The 17332-nt window shown below is 33.6% G+C and overlaps 1 protein-coding gene and 1 long non-coding RNA gene across 3 annotated transcripts in view; both read right to left on the bottom strand.

Annotated features, from left to right (window-relative positions):
* LOC138694957 (uncharacterized) overlaps nucleotides 1–17332 on the bottom strand; it is a 223060-nt gene that overhangs the window by 43159 nt on the left and 162569 nt on the right. The window lies entirely within an intron of this gene.
* Nucleotides 1–17332, bottom strand: part of LOC138694955 (solute carrier organic anion transporter family member 74D-like) — a 110084-nt gene that overhangs the window by 31375 nt on the left and 61377 nt on the right. For both annotated transcript variants that reach the window (XM_069819177.1, XM_069819178.1), the window contains exons 4-7: nucleotides 16889–17086; nucleotides 9354–9494; nucleotides 5169–5324; nucleotides 3291–3455 (exon numbers count right to left, since the gene is read on the bottom strand). In XM_069819177.1, the coding sequence (XP_069675278.1) occupies nucleotides 3291–3455; nucleotides 5169–5324; nucleotides 9354–9494; nucleotides 16889–17086 (660 nt within the window). The remainder of the gene's footprint in view (nucleotides 1–3290; nucleotides 3456–5168; nucleotides 5325–9353; nucleotides 9495–16888; nucleotides 17087–17332) is intronic.

Here is a 17332-nt window from a genome sequence, read left to right as displayed (position 1 = left end):
AACAATAGCAACAGATTTTATAGCGGTATTAAGATGACTGAGAGTAAATAATCGTCTCTTAAACTAATTTATAGCAAGTAATCCTTTCGATTTTGCTGAAGGCGAATCTGAATTAGTTTCGGGGTTTAATTTTTAGTACAGAATTGGACATCATTAAAACACTAAACGAAAGAATCACACTCCAATAGATTTCAGCACTCTATTGACTCATAGTAAATGAAAAAGCAGATTCACTGGCGAAAGAAAGGAACTACACTAATAACAAAACCACCAAACGTATCATCATACCACTCTGCAAAATTAATTATATCACAGAAATTCAAAGAAGAATATGCAAATGTCAACAAAGACCAATCAACAGAAAAAAGATAGTGAGAACTCATATAAGCTTGTCTCAGCTTGTCCCAGAAAATCATCTGTTGCAGCTATTCGGCTTCTTACTGGCCATCAGTGTTGCCAAGTCAGCGGTTTTGTAGCTAAATCTGGTGTTTTAAGGACTATGGTCAGCTACAGAATTTTACCATCAGCGACTAGCTATTTATTTGGCGTTTTTTTGTGATGCAGAGAGAGATGATATTTTTAAGTTTTTTTTCTGTAAAGATGTTATATTTTTTTATATGTACTTGCGGACAATGTTAGTTAACCATAAACCAGAGTTTATTATGGTATTATCACACTTTTTCATTGTGCGAATATACAATATCAACGTTTTATGTTAACTCGATTTGGTGCAACCACGTCCATTTCTTTCCTCATCCATTGTTGTACAAATAGGTATTCCGCATTCGTTAATCTCTTAATCTAATGTATGCATTGTTTTTGTAAACGAATTGATGTATTTAATCATAAAGAATAGAGATAATGAACTGAATTATTTTTTTTTTTCATTTATGATATATGATATAGGTTATTATTAGACATCGGATTTTTAGGCACTAAAAATTGCAGTTTTAGGCGCCTAAAATAAGCTCAAAATTTGTAAAATTAGGCTCTATTTTAATGAAAATAGGCATTTTAGGCACATCAAGGTATCATACTTATTTCTTTCACTGAAATTTTTAGTTATACACTAAAATACGCACAAAAACGTATGTTGAAACATTAAAAAAGAATACTATATTATATTTATAAACAGAGCTGCACAAATTTAATATATTGAAACTAATGAAATAATGATTATTGATATCAAGATTACTCATTTTAAGTTATTGAAATTCAGTTCCATTCTCAGACTTTATTATAATTATCTGCACAGTACACCACCAGAATTTTTTCTAAATTCTCCACAGTTAACCTTTGCCTTTTGTCACTGAGAATCATTTTGAAAGCAGGCGCAAAAATACAAAGTTCCACTTATTGTTGCATTTCCTGGTAGTGTTAACACTAGGAGGACCATTCTTTTAAATATTTTGTAACGGTTTACCCTACTAATTCGCAGTTTTACGACTTTTCATAAATATTTCAAAAACACTCTTTCTCCAAAAATTGTGATTTTATTATGACACTCTGAAGGGCAGTACAGCTAATCGGTTTGAGACCGAAAACAGTCATTTTTATAGTATAGTATATCTCTAAATCGGTAGCAGCACATGTTGTGATTGTTGCCTGCTTCAAAACTAAGGTTGGTTCTTTGTCGGCATTTATGCCTCCAAACATGTTAAATTCGGTGAAATCTATTGCGAGTGTCGTGAGATTCAAAACATTTTGTTTCCTTTATCAATGGTTTCATGGCCGGTGTGAAGCAAACTTTCCACTTTTTAAATGCCTTAAATTTCGCAGTGAATGCATGTATAAATTATAAAAAGTAAGAGTAAAATGCGAAACTTTACAGTGAGTTAGGCATTTTTAGGCGAATATTAACAAATTAGGCTCTAATAACCGTTTTAGGGCATTTTAGGGCACTATAAAACTCTTTAAATACCTTTCAATTTCCATGAAACACAAATATTAATAATTATTTTTACTTTTCTCCCAAAGAAACAAAATAGGCATTTGCCCTAGAATCCGATGTCTGGTTATTATTTAATTTATCATTCCGCATTATAGTTTATGTAACAGAGATATACATATAACTTAAAACCAGACTCATTGTTAGCAGACACGTCTCCAGCTCAGTGTGAAATCAGATTTCGAACCGACTGGTGTGATTGTGAATGTGATTATATCCGAAGTGTCCAGTATATTCTTGATCTACTTCATTAAATTTTGAAGAAATATGCCGCATAAAACTACGTACGTACAAAAGTTTAGAGATGTGTTAAAAAAAACAATGTGTTGAAAGATTGGGTAGAAGAAGTTACCGGTGATATTTCGAAAGCTCGGTGTAAATGGTGTAAGGTGATATTAAATGCAAAATATTCAGATTTAATTACCCATGCTGATAATTATACACACAAGAAGAGTAGCGAGTGTTTTTCTGTTCTTCGACAACATAAAATTGCCATTCACAACAAGCTTCTGGGCAGAGGTGAGTGTTATTTAAATTTCCAGAGTATTATAAATATTAGAATTTTTTTTAAATTTGAAAACTAAAATTCTCCAGTTCCTAAAACTATATAGTTTGTATTTCAAATTTGGAAATGATGTGTTAAGAAAAATCTGGAGTTTTTTAACTACAGTTTAGTGGTTTTTTTTTTAAGCTTGTGCAGCGGTAAATGGAATTCTGAGTTGGCAACACTGCTGGCCATGACTGCATCGCAGCTCAGATTCACAGATTGAACGAACCTGTTAGAATCTCCACACTACACGCTGTGTCAAGATAATTGTATGCACCCATGTTCAAATCTGCCCAGCATTAAATGGTTTAGATATATCTGAAAAATATTTGAAAGCCCGCAGGCGAATGGCATCATAGTCAAGTTCCAGAGCACTGGAAACCAACCAACAGCAATAATAGTTAAATAATTATGTTAATTATGCCTTGAAATTATAACAATTATTATTCTTAATCGTCTGTCTTTACTGTGCAACACTACGCACGGATTTGCATTCTTCCGTGCACGTCTCATTCAGTTCCTTGTGCATTGCGGGTATATTTGCTCCACCTGGAGTTTTTCTGACCTCGGCTCAGTTATAGCTAGAAATCACGAAATTGGCCAAAACATGTCCTTGAAATTTATTGTGCGATTAACTGGAAATATAGAATTTTACCTACTAAAACAATCACAACCATCATATTGCAATTAAATTAAACAATAATTATTTGAACAATCGTAATTAGGGTATTTGAAAAACTCTGCCTACTTGAGTGTTAGTTGCAGCACATTAGACAACAACATCGTTTGAAATACCTGTAATAAGACTAGACGTGGAGGCAGACTGGCGGTACTGCGTTTCGATGTACTTAGGCATGAAGACCCAGTAGGGCATGTAGCCCAGGTAGTAGAACACGCTGGCCAGGTTGTTGCACATCAGAGTCGTGTTCGTTATCAGCCGCCAGAACGTTTTTTTCATGTCTGAAACATCAACACTTGATAAGTCATTCTTAATTTAGTTTATTGTTGTGATGTGATATATGATATGATATGATATGATATGATATGATATGATATGATATGATATGATATGATATATAATATATGATATGATATGATATATGATATGATACGATATGATATATGATATGATATGTAATTATGATATGATATATATGATGTGATGTGATATATAATATAATATGAAATGATATGATATATATGCTATGATGTGATATATGATATGATATGATATGGTATGGTATAATATGATATATGATATGATATTTATTTATTTAACTTATGTCTATAACAGGGCAAAGCCCCAATTGCAATAGACAATACAGATATTCGTTTAAAAAACATAGAATTGCATATAACATGAAAAAAAGAGATGAAACAGATACAAATGCAAGATACAAGTGTAAATACAAATTAAAATGGAAAATGAGAAAAAAAAGAGACAAATAGATACTACCTAAATAAGACACAGATATAAATATACATGAAAAATACAAAATAAAATAAATGAAAAATAGTTAAGTATAGATATCATAGCCAAATTATATGCAGATATGATATGATATGATATGATATGATATGATATGATATGATATGATATGATATGATATGATATGGTATGGTATGGTATGGTATGGTATGATATGATATGATATGATATGATATATGATATGATATGATATGATATGATATGATATGATATGATATATGATATGATATGATATGATATGATATGATATGATATGATATGATATATGATATGATATGATATGATATGATATGATATGATATATGATATGATATGATATGATATGATATGATATGATATGATATGATATGATATGACATTTGTATTTATTTATTTTGCTAATAATTGTAACATAAAATATAATATAAACAGATGAAAATTAGCTCATCCCTAAAAGAGTAGAACTCGTGCTCAGGGGCGGATTCCTGAATTTAAATTAAGAAGTATATAATACAATTTGTCTTATGTCTACTACACAATAAGAATCCATTTTTTAATCTTGCGTACACCACTTTTAACACTTGACTATAATTAATTGATGAACTAGTGACGAGTAAGTCCACTAGTTCATCAATTAACAATAAGAATATATAAATCTAATTTTAAAAATTTTAATTATTTATAAAATCCATACATAACTTTTTTAATTTAATAAGCTTACTAGAACTATTAGAATTTGCAAGATTAAGATATTTAAATATGAATTTGTTATATATTCTTGGGCCTAAATTACTACTATGACTAAATACTGTAGTAGTGTTGCATTTTCGTTCAAACAATTTTAAAGAATTCATACCTTTTGTTTCATAACTATGAGAATACAATTCAAAATTATCTCAATTTTTATGTATAATATATGTATTTTTGATAGACTATATGATATATGACATATGATATGATATGATATGATATGATATGATATGATATGATATGATATATGATATGATACGATATATGATATCATATGATATATGATATAATATCATATGATATATGATATGATATGGTTTTATATGATATATGATATGATATGATATGATATATGATATGATATTTATTCATCCATCATATATCTGTAAGACAGACCTGTTACAATTCTATATTACCGTAAATCTAAATTTGTGACTTTCTTGACACATTCTTACCTGAAATGGATGCTGGGAGTTCTGGTTCTGTCTTTGACACGCTCTTTTCTCTTTCCAGAGCCATCATCTTCCTTACTGCAGCTCGTGGTAACGTCTTGGGGAACAGAGCGACCAGCGACGCCAGTACTGTGAGCACAATGGAGACCACGATCCAACCTATGGACAGGCACCAGCCACATCGAAAGGTCAGTTATGCTTTTATTGGCACAGTGGTGGTGGGCATATCAAAATATCGTAAAGGTGTAAGAATATTAACGGAATTATGTAGTGAGACGGCGAAGATATCGCTGCCACGCCAAGAATTAAGATATATTTCTTTATCTCACGTCAAAGTTTAGCTCACATAGCGGTGGGGGGTTCTTCTTAATGTTTGAAGTTTAGTGCAACATCCTGTAATTTTCGGTTTATGTCAGTTATTCAGTTTTATAGTCGCCAATGTGTATGGTAAGAGCGTTATTTTAGCACAGTTTTGTCATACTGAAACGCTACGCCGAGCCAGTTGTTATATAGATTGCAACTAAGCAGACACTTCCGTGGTAGTGGCCAAAGGAAACAAACCGAAGTCATTCGATTTGTGGACGTGGCTGAATGAAAGGGGAACTGATATCCATCTTCAAAGTTTTCCAGAAGCTGATGACAACTTCACAATACCTTAATTTCCAACGACTTTCCTACTCAATACATATGCTGTATATTAATGCAGGGACATCATTTTATTTTTACTTCAATTTTTATTATACCTGAGTTTTTGAATGTACTTCACTCCCACCCCTTCTACTAATGAAGTTCAACCGTCCTCCACGCAGATCCAAGATCCCCTTACGGTCATAGTAAACAGTACGTTCCAAAAATATGTTCGCGTTTTCCAGTGACGAAAGAGCTTTCAGTATTGAATCATTTTCGCACAGGTCGTATCTCCCGGTTTCCCCCACCTGATTTTATTCGCCAGCTAGTGACTGGGCTGTCGTCTTAGCTCTTTTGTGAGAACATTAATTTCTGTTATGAATTGGACGTCTACGTAATATTATACAACTGTTTAAAACAACTTAAATAAAAGGGCCTCGTTAAGTAATTAACTGTCACGTGATTTCCTCCCTTTCTACGACCCTGCGACATAACCACTTGGAAGGACAGTAGATAGCATGTCTGAGTAATTTTATCTTTTCGGATCAGGCAGAAGTGAAGATTGAATTTACAGTACGTAAGATACTCTTTTATAGAGTAGGTACAGAATTATTTCAACATGAGTTACTAGTAGACTACGAAGAACGAAACTGGTAATTGGGATTAGGTACAATAGTCTATAGTGCGATAATATGCACATTAGAACTGAAGCCTGTATCGAAATGAACGGCCACTATTTGCAAAAATGTGTTTAAATATCCATATTATGATTATTTTTCAATTTAACTTCATTCTCTGTAGTGTACGCTAATGTGCTGTAGATAGTGTAATATACTCTGCATAATGAATACATCAATATGGACACCTCAGTTCATGAGTAAAAACATTCATTGTTAATACTATACTGTATTTTGATTAAATAAAAACCTAATGAAAATTATCAAACTCAAAAGCGCGATATTTCCTAGTTTACGTAAATGGATGAACTACTTTTCTTCCCTCCTATACTTAGTAAAGTGATTTGTTTGTATATTATGCCAGTATCATCGAACTCCAGCCGTGGAAGAGGGTAGACAACGGCGTTGATCCAAAGGTATAGCCAGGTTAATATTAAAAATGTTGATAAAAATAAAACGATGTCGCTGTATTACTAAATTCCTTTGATCGAAGTATTATAAATTTGGAAATTGCGCTAAAACGCAGTGCCAAACATAGCCGAAGTCGATCTATTTTCCTCCTCTATATTCCGCTTACATAAGAACAATTGCGGCTTTCGTAGGAGACGTATTGCTTTGGAGAGAGCCACGACTGGCTTTGAATCAGAATGTCTGACACCCCTGTTTGAGCAGAAAGATCACTACCGCGTCTGGTAATACGTACAGCAAAAAAAAAAAAATTTCATCTACAAGAAGTTTGTACACATTCTAATGGTGTGCAGAAAATAAGATAAAGGTGTTGTTTTTGCTTTCAAAACCTATATATTCTATTAATGCAGCTTTTTCTGTGTTCGTGATAACTTTATAGGGTGGAAGGTGTTCAATGATAGTAACTTCCCAGGCTAATTCCTCAGGCTTAAGGGAAAACATATGATTTTTGAAACTGCCACAATTTTCTTTAAAAATGTTTGTGAAATTTAAACTGCATAAAGAGTCCTACAATACTATCACCTGTACAAAATTTGATGCTATTATAACTAATAATTTTGAAATTATATTTTTTGAAATATAAGTTATTTTATATTGATGTCGCTAAGAAGGCCCTTGCGTCAAACTTTCCAAAATTTTTAGTTGACCTCTGTGAGAAGTTTCAGACCAATCTGACAACTGTTGTGCAAGGAGCGTTTTTTTTTTTTTTTTTTCAATAAACTACTTAGAATTTTAAACTCGAGAAAACAGCTTTGAAAAAAAAAAAAAAAGAAAAGAAAAGAAAAAAGAAACATTTCTCTCAACTCACGCACCGTATGTTTGATCACATTTGATTATATGGTTAGATTTTTTAAAACAGTCTGAAATATAATTCTTCTTCTTCTTCTTCTTCTTCTTCTTCTTCTTCTTCTTCTTCTCTTCTTCAGTAGGTGTACAACTTCGTCGAAATTTTGACCTTCTCAATTAATTTACGCCATTCTTTTCTGTTATGAACAAGATTTGGCCAATTCTTTACATTCAGTGTTTTCCTTCCATCTACTTTTTGGTCTTCCTTTTGCTCTTTAACTGATGGGGTTCCATTTATATATTTTCTTAACTGTTTTTCCTACGTCCATACGATTGATATGGACAAACCATGCCATCCTTTGCGCTTTGATATAGTTTACTTTGTGTTGGTTTTGCATTAAAATGTTTAACTCTTTATTATTTCTAATTCTCCACTCATCGTTTGCATCCTTTATTGGGCCAAATATCCTTCTTAGTATTTTCCTTTCAAAAACCAGGAGCTTTTGCTTAGACAATTCAGTTAGGCTCCAGGTTTCACTTGCATTTAGTCTTATTACTGTTAAATATAGTCTTAATTTTGCTTGTTTGGATGCGTATTTGCTTTTGAATAGGTTGAGATTTGCGAAATATGCTGTATTTGCCATAACAATTCTATTGTTTATTTCTTCCTCAATATTGTTTTCGTCGTTTACTATTGATCCCAAGTTTTTGAAGGATTTTACTCCTTCAAAAATAGTATTATCCATCTGTAAGTTTTCTGGTTCATTATTTTTGTTTGAACATTTAAAAAAAAATTGTTTTCTTTGTATTTATGATTAATCCATATCGTGCTTATTCTTCCATTAAAGTTTCGAGCTTTTCAGTTAATGCTTTCTTTGATCTTGCTATTAATAGTATATCGTCTGCATGCTGAAATATAATTACGAGCATAAAAACAAAAAAAAAAATGGTGGATTTTCTTAATTTTTTAGATTTATTTAAAAAAACAACAGAATTTTCCTTTGCCATTTTGTGTTATTTTTTTTCATTTAGTTGGAAATCAACTTTGTTTCTAGAAAAAGAAATGCAACATCCCAATAAATACAGCAGAATTTTTCAACGTTTAGAAATATCACGAGGTGGGTGGCAGTCAGATCTTAGGTTGAAGCACGTTTCTGGTAACAGCGTTGCTAAACATCTATTTCGTAAGAGTATTGAAAAACTGTTAAACCGTAAACGTACCTGAAAAATTGTACAAAATTGTTTGTTGGAACCGAGAAGTATGTAAATATATGCCTATATTTATAAATGGGTTTAAAAGATAATGGGATCAAAATGTATCATGTAAAATGATTATTTCTGAAAAATCTAAACGTAAATGAACAAAATGGTTGAGGACTTTTCCATTCAAAATATGCTTAGGATTGTTCCTTCAAAAGGACTATTACTGAACACCTTCCACTCTCTGTATATTTAGCTTAAATTCAGGTGTTTCCGGTTTGTTAAAACTGTTAACCTTCTAGTTTAGTTCCGTGTCAAGCACCGAGAAGTTATACTCAGTTTTTTGCAATAAAACAGATTAGAGACAGTGAATAATATATTGTGTAGATAATAAAGTGTTGTGACGTATCATACAATACTGTTAACTTACCGAACCACCACGCTCCGAGCCATCGAGGATCGTCTGTTCCGATTGTGGGGGTGAGGGTTGGCGAGATGTAGAACTTGAGACACAGGGATGCCAGCGAATATCCGATAGCGGGACCCAACATCCGCAGGAAATACGAGAAACCTATTGAAAATAAAGACAAACAATAGAAACTGTTTTTATAATAAATTACAAACATCCCTTTAAGGGGAGTGGGTAGTGATGTCTGTGCTATTAAAAAATTTCAGTACAAACGTTTAGTTCAATATTTCTAGGCTTTTAGTATTCAGAGTGGAATAAAAATTTCCAGGCTTGTACAATCAATCATTCTGAATTCATTGGTATATAAGACAACTAATTAGTTTCAAATCCAAGTGCAAAAGAAAGGCCCTAACTGATAACCTGTTTTCCCACTTTGATAAGTGTACCTAATTCTTCAGGTGCACATTACTTGTTACATTTTTCACTCATATATCTTGTATATTTTTAAGTTATCAAGTAATGTATATTGTAAATTCTAAAGCAAAATTTAGTTAAATATTTCACTTCTAGTGAAACAGAAAAAATATTGAACTTTGCTTAACATTTTTTGCAATTTTTTAATGCATATATATATTTTTTTTCGTGTTATGTGTGTGATATTCTTAAACCCGTAGGTCTACTATGTATAACACAGGCTGCAGAAAACACTGTAAAAATTTCATATAAACTGATTCAGTAGTTTCAGAAAAAAATGCACTTAAGTTTGAAAAATTTCAACTTATGGAAAACTCCATTAAAAAAAAAAGATATATGAATTACATGCACCGCCAAATTTAAGGAGGCCGTTTGAATGGCTTATCTGCAGAAATACCTCCCACAATATTTATATTGTTTTAAACAGGAAGTTTTTACTTTTTTTTTAAACGCAAAATAAATAATCGGATTTTTGACCCCCAATCACTACCTGGTTCCCTTAACTGGTCATTTAGTCTTTCGTGAAGTAGCCTATGTAACGTTGGCCAGTTACCAGCATGTTCTTCCTAGATACTTGATAATGTTCACAACGAAATTAAATCTTTAGAATTAGATTAATCCTCAACAGTTTACTCCAATTGGCTCGTTGTCCTATCGCTAATTGAAAACTTACGATGAAATTAAATGTTCGAGTCTACACCTGCTCTAAGAAGTCTACAGTTATCTTGAATTCTGAAAGAACATAATACATGAGGTATTATGGGAGAGTAGTAGAGGCGTCTCATAAAAAGTAATCCTTGATCTTTCTAAATTTCGCACATTAAATGTGATAGATAACCATGGAAACTTTAAGGAATTTGTTAGGAAAACAGCATTGTTACAAACAATGATTCATGTGTGCGCTTATTAGAATACTTATTCACTTTCCCAGGATATGAAGTAGGGAAGAATATGTCCAAAAAGAACAGAAGAAATACAAGGGAGTAGGGAAGCAGACAATGAGAATAAAAGAAAAGACAGAAGAAAGAAAAAGAGGAAGTTACAATAGAAGACAAGGAGAGAGAGAGAGAGAGAAGAAAGAAGACACGAGAGTGGGAGAAGTAAAATGAGAAGATAATATGACAGAAGGGGAGAAAAAGAAGATATAACGGAATAGAAGAAGAGGAGAAGATACAATGGAAGAGAAGAAAAGTAAGATAAAAGGAAAAAATATACAGGTTAAACCGTAACTAATGTCATTAATTTAATAGGGTTATTCTTTGAGGTATTTCAAACTAAAAGTTTAATACAATTTTGTTCGTTTTTGCTTTCTTTTCGAGATAAAAATTGTTTTGTGAGAAACATTTCATAATTAGACTATTTTGGGAAAGCCATCGATTCATTTCCAATATGCTCAGTCAATTTAAGAAGCAATGTAGGCCTATTATAATAATACATGAATGAAATAATTTTAGTTTCATAGTTTAAATGCGTAAAAATTTGATCCGAACAAATGTAATTTTTCGGTCTGCAAAGCAATTTTATAATGTTACATTTTTCCGGGTTATATTTCTGCACATTTTAAGGACAAAACTAAAATTTTTGAAAACTTTTTTATCATAGTACAAACCGATTATTTAGTCCTGATAGCTTACCGACGCGAAAGAGGGGAAGTAATAGGAGGAGTGGGGAGAATTCCGGAGTAGAGATAAAGACGTTGCAGTACAGCTTAATTGGACTGGAAACATACTGCTCTACCGCAAGCATGACATCCGATCGCTCCGAAGGCAAGCGAGTGAATAACCCAAACACCCCTTGGCGTAACTAAATGGACTAGCCTGACCCAGGCGCACATCTCCGGCGATTGTCAGGATTAAATAATCGTACTCTACACTGCTGTCTTAAATTGACTAAGTACATTGAGAATTAAACCATTAGCTTTACCAAAACCGCTATCAAATGTTTAATATAAAACAATTTTTATCTCAGAAAAGAAGCAAAAACTAGCAAAATTGTATTTAACTTTTTTGTTTGAAATATCTCAAGGAATACTTACTTACTGGCTTTTAAGGAACCCTGAGGTTCATTGCCGCCCTCACATAAGCCCGCCATTGATCCCTATCCTGAGCAAGATTAATCCAGTCTCTATCATTATATCCCACCTCCCTCAAATCCATTTTAATATTATCTTCCCATCTACGTCATGGCCTCCCCAAAGGTCTTTTTCCCTCCGGCCTCCCAACTAACACTCTATATGCATTTCTGGATTCGCCCATACGTGCTACATGCCCTGCCCATCTCAAACGTCTGGATTTAATGTTCCTAATTATGTCAGGTGAAGAATACAATGCGTGCAGTCCTGCGTTGTGTAACTTTCTCCATTCTCCTGTAACTTCATCCCTCTTAGCCCCAAATATTTTCCTAAGCACCTTATTCTCAAACACCCTTCACCTATGTTCCTCTCTCAAAGTGAGAGTCCAAGTTTCACAACCATACAGAACAACCGGTAATATAACTGTTTTATAAATTCTAACTTTCAGATTTTTCGACAGCAGACTGGATGATAAAAGCTTTTCAACCGAATAATAACACGCATTTCGCATATTTATTCTGTGTTTAAATTTCCTTCCGAGTATCATTTATATTTGTTACTGTTGCTCCAAGATATTTCAATTTTTCCACCTCTTCGAAGGATAAATCTCCAATTTTTATAGTTCCATTTCGTACAATATTCTGGTCACGAGACATAATCATATACTGTACTTAGTCTTTTCGGGATTGACTTCCAACCCTATCGCTTTACTTGCTTCAACTAGAATTTCCGTATTTTCCCTAATCGTTTGTGGATTTTCTGCTAACATATTCACGTCATCCGCATAGACAAGAAGCTGATGTAACCCGTTCAATTCCAAACCCTGAAATTAATTACATTACATTACTTACGATTCATCCTGTGTTACGGAAGGGAAGAATAGTATGAAGTTAAGACTGAGTAGAAAGAGTAAAAGGCTGATTGGAAGATAAAATGGAAATTAGGAGAAAAGGTATAAGGGAAAGTAATATTGTAAGAGAAGAATGAAGAAGACATGATGAAATAATGGAAGAGACCGGCGAATATAAAATTAAAGGAAAAAAGAAAAATACTCGTAGAATAAGACGGAGGCGAAGAAAGAAAGAGGGCAGATAAATGAGAAGAACAGAAATGAAGTGGAAGGCAAGACGGAAATGATGGGAATGAGAAAGAACAAGAAGAAAATATTACAGGAAATGATTCATTCACTGTGCTAACAGTAACTTGGCGCTGTTGTGACGACTTCTTGGCTGAGAATCGAACTTGGACACGTTTAACATAAACAGCACAGATCGTTTGAGCGACGGAAAAAGCGCAATCGCGGCCTCCACTCGGCTCTGTGTGGCAGAACAACACAAAAGATGTGGTTCAGCTATCAGCCAATTGAAAGTCACGCCATCACCGCGTGACGTCATGTCTACCATTTGTAAATGGCCTCCAGAAGTGAGCTATGCTAATAGGCCGAAATTGCCGCCGGAGGAATGAGGCGTCCTATCCCAACGGAATACTCTTGGATCACAAGTACAGGCATGCTCTCGTCACCCAGTAGCCAGGAAATCAATCTGGGATGTCCGTAGTAAATCTGTTATGCCAAGGAAATAAATGGGAGACATTACAAGAGAAGATAAGTATGCTGGAGGTTCCTTGCCCTAGAACTTCCTTCAAAAATGTCATGTTTAGGGCTCCGATTTCTATAATGTTATATTTTGATCTGGTCTCTTTTCACATACTTAAATTAAACATATTTCTAGCTTTTCTGAACAGGGTTACAGTTTCTACCAAAAGTTTAAGGACACCCATTCAAAATAGATGTTTCACTCTTGTCCTTATATTTATGTAAAACCTCCTGATTTTTATACAGGAACCAAATCTCTGGGAAAATGAAGTTTTTTTACTGCAAACCCAATTTCTTTATTTTTCAAACTGTGGATTATGCAACAATGTTTCTATTATTAAATATTATTGATAAATTACATTTTTGTAAGAAAAAAATGAATTACTTCAGAATGGATGTACTTTTGACAATGAATTATGAAATAGAGTTACATATTATCTCAAGCCATTCTGTGACTTTATGTCCATACTCACTGAATTTCGACTCACTTTCACTCTTTTTTTTTTTTTATCAAGGAATAAATCTAATCTTGTATGGCAAATTTCTACAAGGGGACAAAATAAAATTTTGGCTACAAAAATGGATGTTTTAAAAAGATCAGAAGTGAAATCAAGAAATGAAAGAGTAAAAAAATATACAGATAAAAGAAATTATGAAAGTAGAGGAAGAACCAGACATTATTGACGTTATAGAGAAGAAAAGACTACAATAGTATGGACATGTAAAGAGAATGACAGAGGAACGACTACCACGACAAATTATGGAATGGATACCGACAGAAAGAAGGAAAAGAGGTCGTCCAGCAAAGACGTGGATGGAAGGGGTACAGACTGCCATGACTTCCAGAAATTTGACACCAGAGCAGTGGATGGATAGGGAGGATTGGCGTTTGGTTTCCGGAAGACGGCGTCAGCAGTCATGAAACCGGAAGAAAAAGAAGAAGGAGAAGAAGAAGAAGAAGAAGATAAATCTAACCTTCCACACTTGTAACAAACTCCACAACTGTTTACTAAAAATGGAGGGAATAAGGTGAATGACAAGTTTTACCAACTACCAATGTTATGATGTAAATGGCAGTGGCGGTCCCTGATGATTTTGCCGCGAATTTCAAATTCAAGAGAATTTTAGAAACGGGCAATTTTTCCTAAATAAAAGAAAAAAATCTGGATTAAATACATGAAAGAGCTGTCACAAATTTTTAAAATAAAAAGTGATAAGTGCACAAGAAACATTTCAGATATGTCTAAATCTATTCCAAAATTTACTGATCTAAAACACTCATTCTGGAGTAATTAATAGCTACACAACAATCATGATGTTATAAATAGACCTACTATAAAGAAATTTGTAGTATTAGTAGACCCTGACTCCTGGCCTCCAAAAATCTCAATAGTCTGTGATTTATTTAATTGGTTAATTAATTCACATAGAATTTTCATGTAGTTGTGCCAAAAAAAAATAGTGTACGTAATTAGTACGAAAGTGCCTTTCACGCACTCGTTTCGAAATTCCGTAAACGTCTCACTTCAATGGAAGTAAGGTACGAAACAGTTCAAAATCAGAAAACTGTTTAATTGTAGATATAAAGTACAGTTAAGCCAAGAATGCATAATTTTTTCCACGTAAACAGGCTCAGATATCCCATTAAGTAAACAATTTTTATGACCACTGATATATATTTTAATGTAAAAATTAATTTTTAGTATTGTACAGTGTTTCAGAGAGATTCCGAACTTAATTTGTATGTAGTTTTTAAATATGTGTAATTATTACTCAAACAGATTTTTCTGTATTTTTAAAGACTGAAGTCACTTTGTTAATTTAACATTTCATATGTTGGTATCCATTGCGTTGTCCTTGCATTACTTCAGAAATAATAGGAGTAGTCTACGTTAATGTTTGTGTAAAATAACTTTCATAACGATTTTTACATATTAAAATTAACTTCTTATAATTATTATGGTATTTATAATATGGGTGCTTATTGCTTGCAATTTTTACGTTTTAAATTGACGCTAACAGTTATAGCAACATATCGTGAATAAAAACAAATGTCATTACATTTGCATCTTTATTTCCACACTATCACATTCCAGAATGATGTCTTGGTAACCTATGATATAATAACCGCAAGTCTATCACTTCACAGAAAAATGACTATTACTTACTTACTTATGGCTTTTAAGGAACCCTGATGTTCACTGCCGCCCTCACATAAGCCCGCCATCGGTTCCTATCCTGAGCAAGATTAATCCAGTCCCTAACATCATATCCCACCTCCCTCAAATCCATTTTAATATTATCTTCCCATCTGCGTCTCGGCCTCCCCAAAGGTCTTATTCCCTCCGCCCTCCCAACTAACACTATATGCATTTCTGGATTCACCCATACTTGCTACATGCCCTGCCCATCTCAAACGTCTGGATTTTATGTTCCTAATTATGTCAGGTGAAGAATAAAATGCGTTCTCCATTCTGCTATAACTTCATCCCTCTTAGCCCCAAATAGTTTCCTAAGAACCTTATTCTCAAACACCCTTAATCTCTGTTCCTCTATCAAAGTGAGAGTCCAAGTTTCACAACCATGCAGTACAACCGGTAATATAACTGTTTTATAAATTCTAACTTTCACATTCTTTGACAGCTTCTCAACCGAATAATAACAGGTATTTCCCATATTTATTCTGCGTTTAACTTCCTCCCGAGTGTCAAGAAAATGACTATATTATTATTATTATTATTATTATTATTATTATTATTATTATTATTATTATTATTATTATTATTATTATTATTATTATTATTGCTGTTTTGACATGGTTCAGTAATTTAGTTATAGTACTTCATCACCGAACTGAATATTTAGAGTTTTTTTTACTTGTTTATTTAATGACGCTATATCAACTACTAAGTTATTTAGCGTCGATTAGGTTGGTGACAGCGATATGGTATTTGGCGAGATGAGGCCGAGAATTTGTCATAGATTACCTGGATTTGTCTTACGCTTGGGAAAAACCTCGGAAAAAATCCAACCAGGTAATGAGTCCAAGGGGGGATCGAACCCACACACGAAAGCACCTCCGGATCAGCAGGCAAACGCACTACCGCCTGAGCTACGCCGGTGGCCATTTACAGTCTATCTGCAAGAAAGTGACTTCATGCTCAGGAAATCCGATTATTCTGAGATATCCTGTGCCTTTCCTAGTTTCTTCAAGCGAATTTAAGCATAATATCTTTCCAAAACGGCGCTCTCGATTCATTTAAAATCCCTTCTTCATCGGCGAATAGCCTCCACAGTAGAAATAAATCGCCGTAGAATAAAAATAGTCTTACAAACAAAAAAAGAGAGCAGGTACGATTGATTGATTAATTAATTGTGTTTAAAAATTATTTTCCTTCTGTTGAAGAATATACTTACTGATGAGGGCTGGTGTCTTGGCCTTCTGGATGTTGTCGTCCATGTATGAAACGCCAAGCGTGTAGTAGAGGGAGCCACCGATGCCCGCCACGAAGTTGGCTATGAACAGAATAGCGGGAGGCCAGAAGCTGCCTTCCGAATTATCACAACCTCCTTCTTCTCCTTTCTCGACACACAGCACCTTGTTCCTCTCTCTGACTGAAATTCATAAACATTCAGTTTTAATTATTTATTTCCTTTTGAACTGGCCTTAAAGACGAAACCCTTGCATGTAAAATTCTTCATAATTTACAGAAGCCATTAAGTAAAAATGTTTTATCATATTCCAGTCATCTATTCTCAGATGAGGTCCTTCGCCGAAGCCGTGTGGTCTAAGGCGTCATGCCTGGAATAGAATAGATTGTTTTACTTTCGCTGGCAGAGTTAAGGCCATAAGGCCTTCTC

This window comes from Periplaneta americana, chromosome 2 (genome assembly GCF_040183065.1).
Source record: "Periplaneta americana isolate PAMFEO1 chromosome 2, P.americana_PAMFEO1_priV1, whole genome shotgun sequence".
NCBI classification, from domain to species: domain Eukaryota; kingdom Metazoa; phylum Arthropoda; class Insecta; order Blattodea; family Blattidae; genus Periplaneta; species Periplaneta americana.
Note: the sequence above shows the minus strand (reverse complement) of the source record. Positions and strands in the feature narration are given on the sequence as shown.